Genomic DNA, 16,807 nt, shown 5'->3' on the forward strand with positions numbered 1-16,807 from the left:
ACATTCACATTTCCAAAATAACATTTTGGCAATTATAACCAAAACCCATTAACTGTAAAACTGGTTTCTTCTGACTAACAGACCTGTCGCAAATCTTGAAATGCATGACAATACAAAACCATTTACAGTTTTTCTCGATTGCTAACACACAAAAATGGTAAGTGTAAGCCATCCTCACAAAACCATTTTGCCAATTCCCAGCAGAAAGACCCCAGTCTTTAAACACAATTGACCCTTTTTGACACATTACTCAAGTTCATTCACGCTTTTTTGCAAAAGTCTAAACACACCTCTCACTTTAAGACATAATCGTCACCATTATGTCATTTAGAATACACTTCCGTTTGATAAGTAAACTCAAACCAGCACAATTTAAACAACCCTTAACCACCAATTATCCATGTGTAAGCACTACAGTAACAAGCAAAAATACTCAACAAGCAATCAGGGGTTTGGAATGAATACAAAGGTAAGCTTATCTGTACTTTGAAATCATGGATGCAAATATCAGAGGAAGAGGCAGAATTGTCAGAATGAGAGGAGGTGGACAAGGGAGAGGAAGAGGCAGAGGAAGAGGAAGAAGAACAACAATCTCAAATGAGATCCGTGCCACACTATGTACACTGAGACATTGTTCCAGTAGAGTATGTACAAGTACATGAATATGTTGACCAAACACAACCAACAAGACCAGTACTGCACACTGCTGAAAATAGTTCCTGTATTTTTCCACATTGTCTATGTAAAGGTTGCATTTTGTCCAGAAAATCAGAACATATTTCAAATCAAATACTGTAGTAGGCTACATAGTAGTCTGTAAACACAAATACATTTGTGGAGACAAAAGAAAGAATACAGCAAATGAAATACAGTACATTATTTCAATCATGGACTGCAGTAAATATGTACAAAAAAGTACTGATGTAGTGCATATAGCTGTAGCTACATGTAGCTACATTTTACTGTACTGTAGACAGTACAGAATAGTAGTTTTCAACTGTGCTCTTGTCAAAATGTTCAAATTACTGTTGCAATAGTATATCTGCTGAGGTTGGGCTGAACTCTCTGTCCAGCCTCTCTCAATGTTGCCCCATGGTTCACAACATGGTCAACCAATGTTCAATGTTGTTTGAATTTCATTAGATACGGTAAATTTGTCCCTATTCTTCCACGGCCTCCAGGTCTACCTCTCCCTCTCCCTACCTTCCTCTACGGGGCCCCCCTCTCATCCTACCTCTCCCTCTTCCTCTACCTGCAACATTGCCTTCCATTTTTTATGAGGACAGGTACACTGACCTGTTGCTTTTTTATAGTGCTTACACCTGATTGGTATGTTTACAGTTCAGCACTTTAGTGCTTGTACACCTGATGCCGGTGTTTGATCAATATGTTCACATGTGTGGCATTTTACAAGGCAGTGTCTAAAAAAGTGACATAATCTTACATTTCTGTGTCTAATGTAGAAAAGTGTGTTTAGTGATTTGCAAAACACTGTGTGTAGTATTTAGCAAATAGTGTGAGGATGAGAATGTGCTTATAGTTGTGCAGGTCTGGCCTTCTGTTGTGCTCCTTGAGTGTCAGATTTCACTAACTGTGTGTTATTTGACATTTTTGTGTCTAAGCAATAGGAAAAAACGTTTAAATTTTGCACTACAGTGTGTAACTGGTTCAAACAGAGTCCAATTTTATGAACCATGTGTGTGGCATACGGTGACAGAATTGGGTTTTTATAAATGATTGTATAGTTTTGAACAAAGTGTTTCATTTAGCAAAAGATCGGAGGTGTTCTGCTACTTGTGTGTCTGGTTGTGTGAATCGTGTGTAGTGTTTTGACAAAGTGAGACCTGTTTTCAAAATTGTGCTTAAGCAATCGGAAAAAACTGTAATATGGTTTTGACTATAGTGTTTAATTTTGGGTCAAAAGTCAAGGGTTTGGCCAAACAGTGTAAGTATGAAGATGTGTGTTTAGAGTTTAGAGAAAACAGAGTACACATTCAAGAAATGTGTCTTAGCAATTGAGAAAAACTGTAATCTCAATACTTATATCATTCTATCACAACATTTTCGTAAAGAGAACAAGAGATAAATAAAAAAACAATATATAATATACATCATTAAAACATCTAAGTGTACAAACCACCTTGCCAGGCAGGAAGAATTATATGAATTATTGATAGAGCACAGTGCCCGAGATGCAGTTGGTGAGTAAGATGTTGGTGACACGCACAGATTTATGGCAATTTAGATAGATATATATGTGCAGTGCCCGTGATGCAGCTGGCGATAACAGTTCTTCTCAGTGGATTTGGTACCTACATTTCTCAGATTAAATCACTTGTTCAACCTCACTTATGCACATCATGAAAGCAATTTATCATTCTTAAAAATGTTTTGCCAATGCTCTGGTACATACATGCAAATAATTATGCATGGCCAGGAATCGAACCGGCAACCTTCAGACGTATAGCCTGATTTCCTAACCGCTCAGCCATCTGACCCCCTATTGTAGGTTAAAAAAAAAGCACCTCAGACGCTGCTGCTTGCTATGTACTATGCCCGCAGTAATGGATGACCTTATCAAATTACACTTTTCTATCGGATTTAGTTATAAGGAAATACTTGTGATTTTAGGCAAATATTACTTGTGATTTTAGGCAAAAATCAATTGGGCCTATTCAGAAGGAAAAAACATAGTACTACTGATTTGGATGAGTATAGTTTTTGTGCAAATTTGTGACTTTATTTCTTGCAAATATGTGATCTTATGATCTGGGAAAATATGTGTCATTTTCTCGCAAATGTTTAAGGGGGGGATCTTCGAGGTTATGGGGGCTGAGCCCTGGAGCCTCATTGTATGTAGATCTGTCCTTGATAAAATCACACACAGACACACACAGATTCCTTGCATTATAGCAAGCTTGTCGCCTTATCAGCCATACACACACACACCTCATCACTCCATTCCCTCACAGAAGAGTTGCAAAATAATACTGGGGCTATATAGGTCTACTGTATGTTCATGGTCACCTTTTCCTGACCCTTACATTGAAGACCGGCACTGGTATCAGACACCCAAACCACACAAAAGGGGTATCACATCAGAGTAGCAGGATCTGATTAATTTAATTGCATAATACAATTATTTTGAAAATTAATTTCAAAATAGGAGCTGGATTCAGACCCATGAAGCAATGAGAGAGAAGAGAAAAAAAAAGAGACTTGAAATATTGAGTCTATAGATGTATAACTATTTGATGCAAATTGAATGAATGCGTAAAGACTGTTTTAATGCTTCTAAGATGCATTATTAGTCTGTCATTTTTCTCCTGGTCTTAAGCTTCAATAGCAAAATTGTGAAGGTGACATTTTGGCACAGCACATTGATATTGTCATTTATGCAAATGACAAAAATGTACTTTGGGTGTGGAATGTGTTATTCTAACACATATGAACCAAAACAATTAATACTAGATAAGTAGTATTAGTAGTATTGGTAGTTCATTGTGTACTTACAATAAGTAATTGTAGAATTGTTTATTGATGTATTATATAGAGTACTTGTTACTGACTTGCAATGCGACTCAGTGACCTGGCCCAACCCTGAGCCCCTCTTCCAATGAGGCTGGTGGGCTGATCCAGCCCTCTAGGCGCTTGGTGTGAGGGTCATCCAAAGCATCTCCTCAAACAAAGGAGAATGAGCCCTTTGTTTACCTCCTACATGGTTGACATACTTGAGATGGTGGTGACAACACTGCAAGATAGGGGGGTCTAAGCAGCCATTCATATTCAGTTTCCAGAGTATAGCTTGAGACAAGACTCAATTCTCTCTATTCAGCCAATATAGTTAGACACAGAAACTTTTCTGTCCTGTTGGCCTATGTGTTTTTTTTGCATAATTTGGAGTTCATCACTGTACTTAAAGACCAGTTTCAGTGATGTATTTCTTGCTTCAAGCATTTGTTCCATGGTTCAAGTATAATAACTTAATTCACATAACACTGCACACTCAGAACAAAACATTTTGTGAATACGAATATCACAATGGATCTCAGAGATTACAGTTGTCATACAATCATATTATTGTAGTGTACACTGTATGAAGCAACAATCATGTAGTAATGCACACTTGAATATCTTTAAGCACAGGTTCACAAGGACAACATACTTTAAATTTAATTTATTGCATTTAATTTAACAAAGATAAAGTAACAAAAATTTTGAAACTCTAAAGCTTTCCATTAGTTTTTTTCTCATGATAAACTATTTACAAAGGAATATTCAAGTTTGGTGATAGAAACTGTACAGTGTCATCTATCCACAGGGGGTTGAGGAGGAATGCGAGTGCCAAAACTCTGTGTGTGTTTGTATGTGTGTATCACTGAGGTGCTTTAAACCATGTGGTCCTGGGCAACATCTGTGATGTTACATTAGGTCATTACATGTTTTTTTATTCATTAAACATGTTCCATAATTAGTTGTCTGAGTTTGAAATTAAACAGGAAACTGAACAAAACAAAATATTGGCGCCCAACTGTGGAAATCATTGACCATGTCATTTCCCCATGTTTTTTATGCATCATACATCGAAAAACAATAGGAAAAAAAAAAAAAAAAACTTTCTTTGGAATCCTTGGTAGCTTAGTGCAGGTTTATGATATTCCTACATCCTGTTTGTTATTTTCCAGAAATCCTACGCCTTTTTCATTTTACCTATCAGAGCACTACCATTCTCGTGATGAGTGACTCCATTGCTTGTGCCGTGGGAGGTACCATTGCTGGTGCCATTCTCTGCGTGCTTGCCATTGCTGGCCACAGTAGATCCATTGGTCTTGCCATTGTGACTTTGCTTGCTGTTCAGCTTTGGCAGCCGTTTGCCTTTAATGTAGGCCTGGTACCAGAAGTTGGAGAACAGAACAAAGAAGAAGGTGCCGTACACCCAAATGAGGTGGATGAACAAAGGGACCTGGTAGTCACAGCTCTCCATAAAGTAATACTGCGTGACATGGAGGGAAACTAGGACAAACTGAACCTGTTGGATAGGAATGGATCCAAAGATTAGTAAACACACACACGGACACACACACACACACATACCTGATATGTAAATCAAAAGCTCCATATCTTGAATCCAAAGCAGATTTTGACTGAATTTAACAAAGAGCTGTTATTTTAAATTTCTGACAGATAGGATTATACAATGAATTGCCATAAGAACAGATATCAAAGGCCTTTATGGAGGACCTAAAGAAACAAGAAACAAATAGCAAACAGACACAGAAAAATCCTACCAGCTGGATGGCAGTCATGTACTTCTTCCACCAGAGGAACTTCTGGAAGCGTGGTCCAGCAGCTGACAGACCATAGTAAAAGTACATGATGACGTGTACAACAGAATTCACCATGGCATGGAAGGAGCCCATTCCCCCTGGGGTAAACATTCACATAGAAGAAAGGTTAAGGCTACACAGTGATAAGGGTGTTCCTGGTCATTCATTGCAAACATCACATGGCAAATTATTTACTGAATACCAAATAAGTAAGTGATTCATGACCTTTAAGAGTTTGATATGGAGAACTATTGTGGACTCACCAGGAGCATAGCTGACACCCCACCACCAGGTCCAAGGCATGAAGGAATGGTGGAAGATGTGCAGGAAGGTGATCTGACCATGCTTCTTCCTCAGCACAAAGAAGACCTAAACCAAGGAGAGAACAGTTCATATCCAACAACTAGAAATATCTAATTATATTCTAACTATTCAACCTGAAAATCTGTTGCCTTACTGTGTCCATGAGTTCGATGAGTTTGGAGAAGAAGAACAGCCAAGCCACTCGGACCATCTAGTGAAAGAAGAAATAGCATTATCTGTGTTGGTCTCTCATTAAAAGATAATATACTTTGGTTATCATTAATGGTATTAAAGGTCAAAAACACTATTTTGAAAAAAGAGTAGGTGAGAAGTGGAATGCCCTTGTGTGTGACCAGGGACTCTTGACTTACTCTTAGTCCTTGAGGGCTGTCAGAATAATCGCATGGGTCACATCTCCAAGTGTATGTGGTGGCCCAGCCAGACATCAGAAACTGAAGTACAAAAGGACAAACTCAGTACACACGTCTAGACAGACATGCTCAAACCCTGCAGAGATGCCCTGGAATAATGAATCAAATTTGATCTGCATTCTCCATCCAATTTGTCCTTCTAAATTTGAATCCTTTAAAGCGTCCTAGTATCCCACCTCATAAACAATAAAGACAGACAATGCCACAAGGGAGAAGTTGTAGATGATCATGGCCTCCTTGAGTTGGAAAGGCTTGCGATTGGCCATGAGGCGCGGCCCAGCAAACAGCACAAAGAACAGGTAGCTCAGCAATATGGCCGACATGTACACTGGATTCTGCATCATTGGATAAACCTTCAATCGCGGGTCTATGAAAGAAACAACCATGTAGAGACAGATATGACATGCCGTCGTGTAAATAAGAAATAACATAAGGCCATTTAGATTGTTTAATAAAAGAGCAAGCTATAGCTGTTTTATAGGAAAGGTAACCTTAAATGACTTATTTTGTGATCTTGCGCCATTTTCTAATATAATGGTAGGGGAAACACTGTATGAATATTGAACACTCACCAGTTCCTGCCATGACGTAGTCGTATACCTCCATGATTTGAGAACCTATGTCCTGCAACATTTTGACTGGCTTCCCCTTCTATGTTCTGCTAAAAAACCTGTGGAGGAACACATTCATTAGTCAATGGTGAATGCTGATACAGTGTCCTCAATTTATATTAACTGACAAAGCTCTATCAACTGCAACTACTTTAATCTGGTTTGAGACTATATTTATAGCAGGTGCCTGAAGTTTGAACTCAGACATATGAGAAAGTGTTTGCTATTAAGGCCCCTCATTCAACAGTAACATGATGTAATGTTGAGTAATAAACCGAGATTAAGTCTTAATCTCACTCAGTCTCATGTGGTGTCTTATTGTTGGGTTTGTGTCTCCAGGGGTTGGGTCTGTCTCTGGTAACCAAAAGGGCACAGCAGTCAAAGCCGTGGCTGCTTATCACTGATCCAATAAACCTCACCCCAGAAATCCCAGAATGCAATCAACCAGATCCAAGTTGCTCATCATACGTGTCCTGATGCTGGAGCGAGGTCCAACAGCGTACCTCGTCCCACAGACCAGAAGCAGCACTCCCCTCAGTTTGGTACTACAAATGATGGTACCAAAGCCAACACAGGCTACCTCCTCCTTTTCTAGCTCTACCCAAATGACCCTGACAGAGCAGAGACCAATTCAAGATTGAAACAAAGGGAAGTTCATCTACGTCTGAAATATTTGTCTCCAGTCAGGTTTAACAGTATGTGGCTGGGTGTAGACATTCCTGACAGTAGACATGTTTTTACTGGAAAGGAACACTGTACTCTGGGGATGAACGTGGATATAGAATTGTGTGGTAGTGTGTCTAAGTGTGGTACCTGTCTTGACCAAATCCTGTATCAATTATTTAAACTTCAAACAGTACTAAAGCTGCAATTTTGGGGGTCAAATTATGAAACAGTGTGCATGAGTACACGCTACAGGGTTTCCCGCAGAAAAATGTGTTAGTTAAGGTGGTGGGGGGTGGTTTGCCGTCCAACCGGGGGGCGTTCTGCAGAAAAGGGAGACTGGCATTGGTCACAATTTGGAATGGAAGGGAGAAACAGGATAATGGCGGATATGTCCTTTTTTTTTTTCAACGTAGTTAAGGCGGCAGGCGTGTGTTGCTTAGGTGGCCGCCTTAACTGAAAAGTGCTGCGGGAAACCCTGCACTATAGAGCAAGGTAAACAGATTATAAAAGCTACTATCTACTGTGTTAGAGGTTTCCCATCCCTAAGAGTACATTGCCACCAACCCTAAGCCAACACCATTGAAAGGTAATAATACAGTGGAATGTGTCAGAGGAGTAAAGGCAACTGGGACAAAGAAAATGGTCACTTGGCTCAGTATGTAGAAAGCACAGTTAAGGAAACCACTAATCATGGATAAGACAATAGTCAAACCAAGCTCCAAAACTTCTAACAGTAGCTACATACAGCCCAGAAGTTGGTTTGGGCACCTAAATGCAATCAAATGAAAGCTACAACTAAATTCTAGAAGTCTAGGTGGCATGCAAAGTCTTCAGGGATGTTGTTGAGACTTGTTGACTGGGAGACAGTACCCTCACCTCTTATGTGCTAGAGACTGGAGTTGCTGGACAAAGTCTTTGATAGATGTTTCTCATTTAGTTATTTAGCAGACGCTCTTATCCAGAGCTCTTCTTATACCTCATTGTGTGACATCCTGTTGCATTTGTACTCATGTATGTGAAGTTAAGGCCGATTTATACTACTCCGTTTTCACGGACACAGGGAACGCTCTCTCCGACGTGGAACGCCCTCTCCGAGCCCCTCAGAGAGCTCTACGTGCACCTCCTGATTTTCCTGACTATCCGTCCGTCATTTTACGGATACCCCTTGACTGTGATTGGTCCGTATTAAGAACCGCTTGCAGGGGCGGGGTTGCCATGACCAACAAGACAAACAGAATCCTTTGACCGGCATTGCTGTAAGTTTTTACAATTCATATTTCAGCTAAACAGTACATGTAAATCAGCATCTGAATTAAAATGTGACAAAAAATTGGCAGTGTAGTTGCTGAAAATGTGCATATTTTATTGATGAAACGGCTAATTTGTCAATTTGCTCAGACTTTTCGATAACCTAGCTAGCATCGCAGTGCAGCGCCACCTACTCTTCTGGCGGTGAATTGTTTTCAGCACCCACAGCCTTCGGAGTACTATAAATTCAACGAATCCGTCCGACTGTCCGTCTGTTTGTCCGTAACGGAGTCGGAGTAGTATAATTCGGCTTAAGATCTGATTGGCTTACAGAAGATGGTTGTGTTTAAAGGGGAAGGTGGACAATTTCTCTAGTTTCTCTTTTTCTGTCACCAATAGTAATGGTAGAGTAGGTAAGATTTAAAACCTTTTGCCTTGAAATTGATTTAATTAATTTGCAATTTTATAAATATCACTTCCATTTCCCTTTATTACCATTCTTGCTCAAATGTAACCCAAAGTCAAATAACTGCAATCCCAACACATTTGGCTCACCCTGATTGTGAATGTTGTCTAGTTAGATTGCTATCCAAGCTGTCCAATGTGAAAGTGTTCCTGGATAAATAGTGAGCATTATTCCTCATCTTCAATTCTCAACGCTAGCCAGTGCTACAGTATCATTGTTCTCGTATCGTATCAAGTGCGGCCTATATTCCAGTGCAGGTTATACTTCGCGCCCCAGCTGTCCGGTAGCCTCCAGCTGTGTAGACCTACTGATAACATTAGTGACATCAACTGCCAAACTGAAGTTGACACTGCTGATGCAGCTACTGTAGATAGCTAGCTAGCTCTACTACCAGAACCAGTGATGCCGGTAACGTGTTCCTCTAATCTGACCACTTTTTTTCAGTAACGAGTAATCTAACGCGTTACAATTTCCAAACCAGTAATCAGATTAAAGTTACTTGTCCAATTCACTGTGCGTTACTATTTTGTCATTAATAGTAATATATACTTGATTTCTTCTTGCATCTCTGGGAGTGGCAGCAACTAAATTCATATTTTTTCTTAAAGTAATGGTTCGCAAATGATCTCAGATTTACTGTACTCATGACGTTTTTTATGGTTTGTCTCTCCCCTCTCCCCCCCCCCCCCGCTAGTTAGCTCCTTGTCACGTGACAACGGTGCGCATTGACAAGGAGTAACTGATGGCTAATATTAACCAATCTAAAATCTGCATTAAAAGTTTAGAACGTAAAGATGAAGTTTAATTGGTTATGTAACGTTGGATAGAACGGTGGACCAGTCACTGCATCAGCTCACAGTAGACATGTGTAGTAGGCTAATTAGCGAGGTCGCACCATAACGATTAGGCCTATTTGCACTTGTACAAATGCTCCCAAATTGATATAGCGGTAGCACAGCCACAATCTCGGGAGCATATGCAACCAAAATGGTCGCAATTTCAAGCCCTGCTATATGTGAAATAAATACTGTAGCAGTGGTGGCAGTATTTAAAATGTGTGGCGATTAGACCTACCACCATGTTTAACTCCTCTAAATTCCATCCATTGATTTTAATGGGCCAAATTTTACCATAAAAACTTGAATATTTCATAAACCATACAAAGGATCATAAAACAACAGCAACACAATTGGCAATAAGAAAGTTTTACACCTTGCTTGTCTACATAGTGCACAACTGGGAGAGGTGTAGTTGTGGCTTTATTTTGGGTTAGACTAGCAGAGGGGTTATTGTGAATCAAATGCATCTAAAAAAACAAAGCCAAGAAGAAGTTAAGAGAAAGACAGGGGCATGGAGAAAGCATCCTCAGTCTTATCAGTCCTCAGATGATGTGTAAAATGGAGACAAAGCAATGGTCTAACTTCACTTTTCAAAGCAAAGCTATTTGAATTCAGAATTGAATGGAAAAAATATATATATATTGGATCACACCATGACCCAAAGTAAATATCTACCAACACAAACAGAGATAATCCAATGGAACCATCGTTAAACCTTAATTTAGAGATAGCCAAGTCAAACATGCACAGAAAGATACAGGTTTTTTCCACACATAATTTCTCAGAGTGAGAACAGAAAGATCAAATAAGACAACCCCAAAGTCATGGTTAAAGCATCAAAAACAGAGCACAATGATTTTATAATTTTATAAGATACACCTGGTCGAACTGATCCATAGACAATATACAGTTTTTGTGCACTGATAAGAACAAGGAGTCAAGACATTTATGGCCTCCAGCCAGTTATTTGCATAGCCTAATGAGTGCGAGGGGCATTTCCCAACAATGGCAACCTTTCCCCTAAATAAAGAAGTTCAAACAATAAATAATTCTTCAGAGCGATAGTATGAATTCAGAAGGCACTAACCAATGCACTTGATTGCATTGTATTGCCATGAATTCTTGTTTAGTTTTGGCCAAAAGTAGGGCAAGATCCAAACTTAGTGTTAGATGGGTCTAGGACGAGGCCGCATACTACATGGGCTGAGGCCTTACAGCAGCAGCCACAGGTATTTGCTGCATGTCTTTCCCTCTATTTCTCCCTTGCCATTCCTCTCTCTCTCCAATACTGTCACTGACCAATAAAGCAGAATATGCCCAAAATATCTCTTTGGATGTGTCTAGGCTAACCTAGGTATGAAACATTCTGAAGGTTTTGCAAAATACAATGAAATTGTAAAGTACTGCCAAATATTGTCAATCTCCAGTGATTTCTTAAATAACACCATTGGTCTACCTTCAGTATCTGTGTAAGACACTTCCTTTGCAAAAGCTTCCTTTTTGCCTTAAGCAATATCAGCCTATAAAAGTGGACCCTCAGGCTTCTTTTGATTTTGGTCACATGATCTTAGAGATTGGGACATTCCTCTACCTGTTGAGATGACGTTCAGTTCGGTGACCTAGATCTCGAGTGGCACATATAACAACAGGAGGGGGTATCAAGTTCAGCTGCCATTGTTTCGATTCCATGTGTGATTGTGCAGACATTGCTGAGCAAATGCGAGTCGATACCCACAAACTTGTGTGTGCTAACAGACCCGACCAATCAAAATGGGTGGAATCTGTGAACAAAATTCAAAAAGTTGTTTTGTAATATTTATTTTAACATATATGAATGTATTTACATTGTAATTATTAATAATTCATCCTGAATGTAAGTGTAACACCAGAGAAGGTCAACGTAAACCCAAGCGAGGTAATTCGTAAGAGGGAAAGTTCTGAGGGTTCTTGAAGAGGACACTTTGATTAGTCTCAAGGGAGGGGAAAGCAAAGTTAACCATGTCAGCATTTTGGGAGCACGTACATTTTTTGATTGTACTTATGGGACAAATAAGTTGTATTCTAAACTTAAGGTTATGCAAACTACATTTGTAAACTGAAAAGGTAGTTTGTCAAGGTCTTAATTGTGCACATAGAAGTTGCTTGTAGGGAAACGGTAGGTAGTGTGTGTGTGTCTCTGTCTGTGTCAGGAGGCTAGTCTTGTGACTAAGATAAGCCTAACCAGGGGAAGGAAAACACTGTATTGCACATCCTGTCATCCTCATCCCAATGCACCAGGGAAAGGGAGACCAGAGAGGAGAAAAAGAAAGCCAGGGACAGAGAACAGCTACTGATGGAAGTCTCAGCTGCGTGATGAAACCAACTTATGTTAAACATCAAGGGGAAAAAACCCTCTCTGGTTGTAATTATGGAAATGGTAGTCAAACTCAAAACAACCACAACTAAAAATAGAGTATGGAAAACAACATGGATGCCATCTCATTCAAACCCAACAAAATCATCCAACATGACTTAAAAGTATACATTCTAGGATAATGATTGTTTGTCATTGCATAAATTGTCTTCACACAAATAATCCATATTACCACAGTACTCAAGTTTGAGCTACGTAAACTATAATAAATGGCACACTTCCACAGAATTATCTTAAGAATATGTCAATTTATGAGTAAAATTAGTAGTCACAACATTTGGAAAGTCACTGGCAAGACAATCAGAGGAATTTCCTTATTGTGTTGTGACTACTAAGTCAGCAATAGTTGTTCACGGGTAGACCCAGGAAGATGCCTCCTCTCATCATGTTGAGAATGTCACAATGTCCATAAACTGCTCTCCCTCAAATGTGTTCAAATGAAATAATATAGTGCAACTTGAGTAGTCATCTACTCAATCAATGAAGCCATCATCCGTTCATGTACATACAGTATTTCACTACAGTTTCAAACTGTGCAGGAAAGGACTGAAAAGTTAACTCCCTACCCTTTGCCCTTCCCCCGCCCCATCGAAGCAACAGGCCACCCATGTGATCAACTACAGTATCTCTATTCATCCGCATCCTCCCTGTAAACGCTCCAGAAACTGAAAACCCTTTAGTATGTAAGATTGTGGGTCCGTTTGGTCTTGGGGAATTTGAATTTGGGTTCTTTCACCTATTTCTCAAGAAACCTCTAACAATGTTCTTGGCCACCCCCATGCACTAAACCAAAACACACCAGACACCATGATGACAAAGTCGCTCTATGAACCCTCCCAGGGTAAGGTTTCACAGAGGAAAGGGTGGGGAACATCTAAGAAGCGTTTGTTACGGAAATCCTGTCAATGAATCATTGAATAAAAAAAGTGTGCCCTCGCTCACAAGGCTGGAGTTAATGATGAACGAACACGCGAGAGAAAAATAAAAAAAAAACTGCCAAGATCCTACGAGACAAAGACAGACTGTCAAGCAACCATTTTTACCTGATAGTCTGCAGGGAACTTCCCCCTCCCTCTTACTTCCCAACATAAATATTGAGAATAGGACTAATTATATCCCTGTATCCACCAAGGGACAAACCCAGAAGATTAGAACCGCTAGCTCAACAAGTAGCAGGATGTGGCAGGGGGTGAGTTTCCTGAGAACTTGAGTTAGGTACAGTAGACTGACTTACCTTTCTGTCTCAGTTGCAGTTTTTCTTTCTTGTCAGAGCACGCCAATGGCTGCCAGCCTCAATGCCAACTCCTTGTTCACAGCAGGGCAGAGCTCTGTGTAGCCTGCTAGGGGAACAGGCCAGGAAGGCAGCGGAGACAGAAGGAGAGATAGAGGAAGACAGAGGGAGTGAGAGAGAAAACTGACTGTGTGACTGGTACTGGTGCTCTCCAAGGCCCCACCCTCCCTGACTCACACAGCGGATGAATAACTCGAGGGGGAGGGGGGGGCGGTAGTGAGGGAGAGAGACAGGAAGACAGAAGCAGGGAGAGAGTAGTATTTGTCTGAGCATGCAAGAGTGCAAGTAGGTTGAATGCTTGTGAGAGAGAACTGGCTTCCTATTTCAAACTATTAGGTGTGGGTAAAATTGAGGAAGTGCTTGGTGACTTGTTGGTTTGTAAACCCTGCACTCGTCACACAGAAGGGAGTTGCTCCTGCTGCTCCACCAGGGTACATACACCAGACCACAGCATTGACCCTGTACATTTTCTCCGGGGGCTGGTCGATGATATTATTCGTCCAGGCACCGGGCAAGAAATCAGTGGCGACACTGTTATCATGAAGGGGGACATTGTTAGGCCACCATTGTTAGGCCAACCGTCTCTCTACCAAGCCAACACCCATAAAGCAAAGCTAACATCTATTTATCCTCCTTCTGGATACAGACAATCCATGTCAATACAAGATAATATGCATGGAAATGGTCATCTAACACTGACAAAAACATCTGCAGAACACAACAAATTAAGTGTCATCAAGTGACAAAACACTTTCCCAGGAAACTACCGCATTTGGAACAGCTGAAAAAGTCGAAAAAGTCGATGGCAGTTGGTGTGATGCATGGTATCATTTACATATCATGTTATTATTTACTTAAGGCTGGTTTGTTAAATGTAATAGCTGGTGGCAGCAGGACAATGAGTCCTGAGTAATACCTTATACTAATACCACTCTAGGTGCTATTGTGCAAGTGCATGCCCAAAATAGTTCATTCAGCCTTTTTTTTTTTGCATTTCCAACCCACAAAAAAAAACTCTTTAAGGTGAGTGGAGTGACGTCTCATTGTTTACGTTTCTTATGTTTTGCCATTATTTCGGACCTAATAAGGGCTGGTTTTACCGGTTACCACAGTATAGTCCAGGGGACAAGGGTTGAGAGGAGTGTGTGTGTTTATGGCTGGCAGTTCTCTCACTCTCCATCTCTCTCCAGCAGTACCAAAACATGCCTCCTGAAAATAGATCATGTTTATGCCACCAGCTTTATATACATTTTTTAAGTAATCCCCAGGTGTGACAGCATTGTTCCTTCTCAGAAACATCAAAAGCACAGGAGTCAAAGTGAGTACGGAAGGATGAGTCCGTTGAAGGGAACAATGCAGTGTAAATACATCTCCCCTCACTGAAACCAAGGAGAAAACTATTTGGCACAGCTCTGAAATGTGATGGGTATCAAAGGCGCTCGGCATTCCATACTCTCATCCAAAGTGAACGAATGGAGTGAGGTCACAACAAATCTGTGGAAGAGTAGTGATGCGGAATGGAGAACATTTTTATTATGCGAGTCTGTGCTGCTAACTTTGCGTGCTCGCTGAGGGCAGGCAACATATTTGGAATTCGGAATAACTAAGATACAGATTTGTAAGAACTTTGAGATATGAAAATGGAATTATAAAAATGTCATAAAGCATTCCTTTTGCAGATCAAACGTGATGTACAGTACAGGAGGGGGGATTTTAACATGCAACCTTTTGATATGCAGTCAAATGCTCTATCACTGACCGATCTTACCAAACCCTATATGATACAAGAATGGTTGAATAAAAAACGAAGTCAACCTTGGGACTGTCAACCACATGTACTGTCAACCAAGTTACAGTAATCATCAACACTTACTTTTTCAGGGTTGACAAATACTGTACAAATACTGTACATGTAAATGCATTACACAATCGGTCAACCTTGTTACTTGTAAATATTGTATTGAAATTCCTACAAGGTGACTCAAATTTGCCAAGTTTGGAACTTCATTGAATGAATGGCAGTCAAGGGGGCATTCAGGAGGTTAAGAAAAGTATGCAGTGAAAATATACTTAAGTGGTTTAACATGGCAGAACACAGCATCCTGTAAATCTGCATGGAATCCTTAACATGTAAAAAAAAGCACGCTACTAGGAGGCTCAACATCTCAGAGGCTTTAGAAAAACACATTTTAAAAGTATGCAAGGTAAGCATGCCACATACTGAGATGTGATTGCTTCCAGCGTTTCCTGGTGACTGGAGCACGGAACTATCTGTTGCCCTGGCCCTTGTCCTCCAGCGTGCTTCTGTGTCAGGGTGTGGGTGCTAATGGATACACAAGCACAGCACGCACATGTCTGTGGAAATCTTTACCCGCATATGACACCAAAGTGTGAAGACTCGGACCAGAGCCTCCCAGTCTTTTTATCCATTCAATAGAACAGCCTGTAAATCAACTCTGGCCTCTCCAGTTCCAGCTCTCTTTCAGGGGTTTTTGCCTTCCATATCAGAATGAAAAAAACATGCTCAATTATTCATATTGGATGATTGACTTGGCCAGACAAAAAATGACCACTTAGTGGCCATCAAAAAATGGTTACTCGGGCAATAGTAAGTTTGGAGGTGTTGTATTTGGTTTTGTCTGAGAAGATAAAATATTTCTGTACACTTCAGCCTTTGATTTGTTGTTGGCATCAGCAGTGATGTCATCCATAAAGAGAAGTGTGTCCATTACACAGGTAATGTTATGCAGCATAGCATGTGCATTTCCTTTTTTCTCAATCTCTACTTCCATAAAACTGTGTTCCAGATCTCCCAGGATTTTGTAACCTATATACTACCTTCATAATGTTTTTCCAAGTTTAATAGTGATTTGCATTACACTGTGCAAAGTGAGGTTTGTCACTGTGTTTATCTAGACTTGGATAAATATATGCCTACAACCTGGATGGTTTTCATCCCAACAGGAAGTATCCTTCGGTAATCCAACATAGGGGTCTTCCTTGGCCTACTGGTCATTTTTCATAGTTAAGCTCTGCAGTCTTTCCTGTTAATAGTAAACCACAATGTTTATTTAGGCATGCCCATGAGTTTTGCAATGTTGCTGATTGATTATTTCAATTTTCATGCCTGCCAAATTGTTTTACATTGACAACAGACTCCAAAGACAAATGCAAAACCTAAACTCAAAACTAGACAGCGACAATGAAAATGC

The 16,807-nt window shown here is 40.2% G+C and overlaps 1 protein-coding gene across 1 annotated transcript; it reads right to left on the reverse strand.

The window, feature by feature from the left end:
- Positions 1–4,163: 4,163 nt before the first annotated feature.
- elovl1b (ELOVL fatty acid elongase 1b) lies at positions 4,164–13,707 on the reverse strand. The gene is made up of 8 exons (XM_067230408.1): positions 13,539–13,707; positions 6,634–6,731; positions 6,238–6,428; positions 6,002–6,082; positions 5,785–5,841; positions 5,591–5,696; positions 5,289–5,425; positions 4,164–5,029 (listed from the first exon to the last, which is right to left on the reverse strand). The coding sequence occupies exons 2-8, from the start codon at positions 6,692–6,694 to the stop codon at positions 4,691–4,693; spliced, it is 972 nt and encodes a 323-aa protein (XP_067086509.1). The 5' UTR covers positions 6,695–6,731; positions 13,539–13,707; the 3' UTR covers positions 4,164–4,690.
- Between the last annotated feature and the right edge of the window lie 3,100 nt (positions 13,708–16,807).

Source organism: Osmerus mordax, chromosome 27 (assembly GCF_038355195.1).
Source record: "Osmerus mordax isolate fOsmMor3 chromosome 27, fOsmMor3.pri, whole genome shotgun sequence".
Classification (NCBI taxonomy): domain Eukaryota; kingdom Metazoa; phylum Chordata; class Actinopteri; order Osmeriformes; family Osmeridae; genus Osmerus; species Osmerus mordax.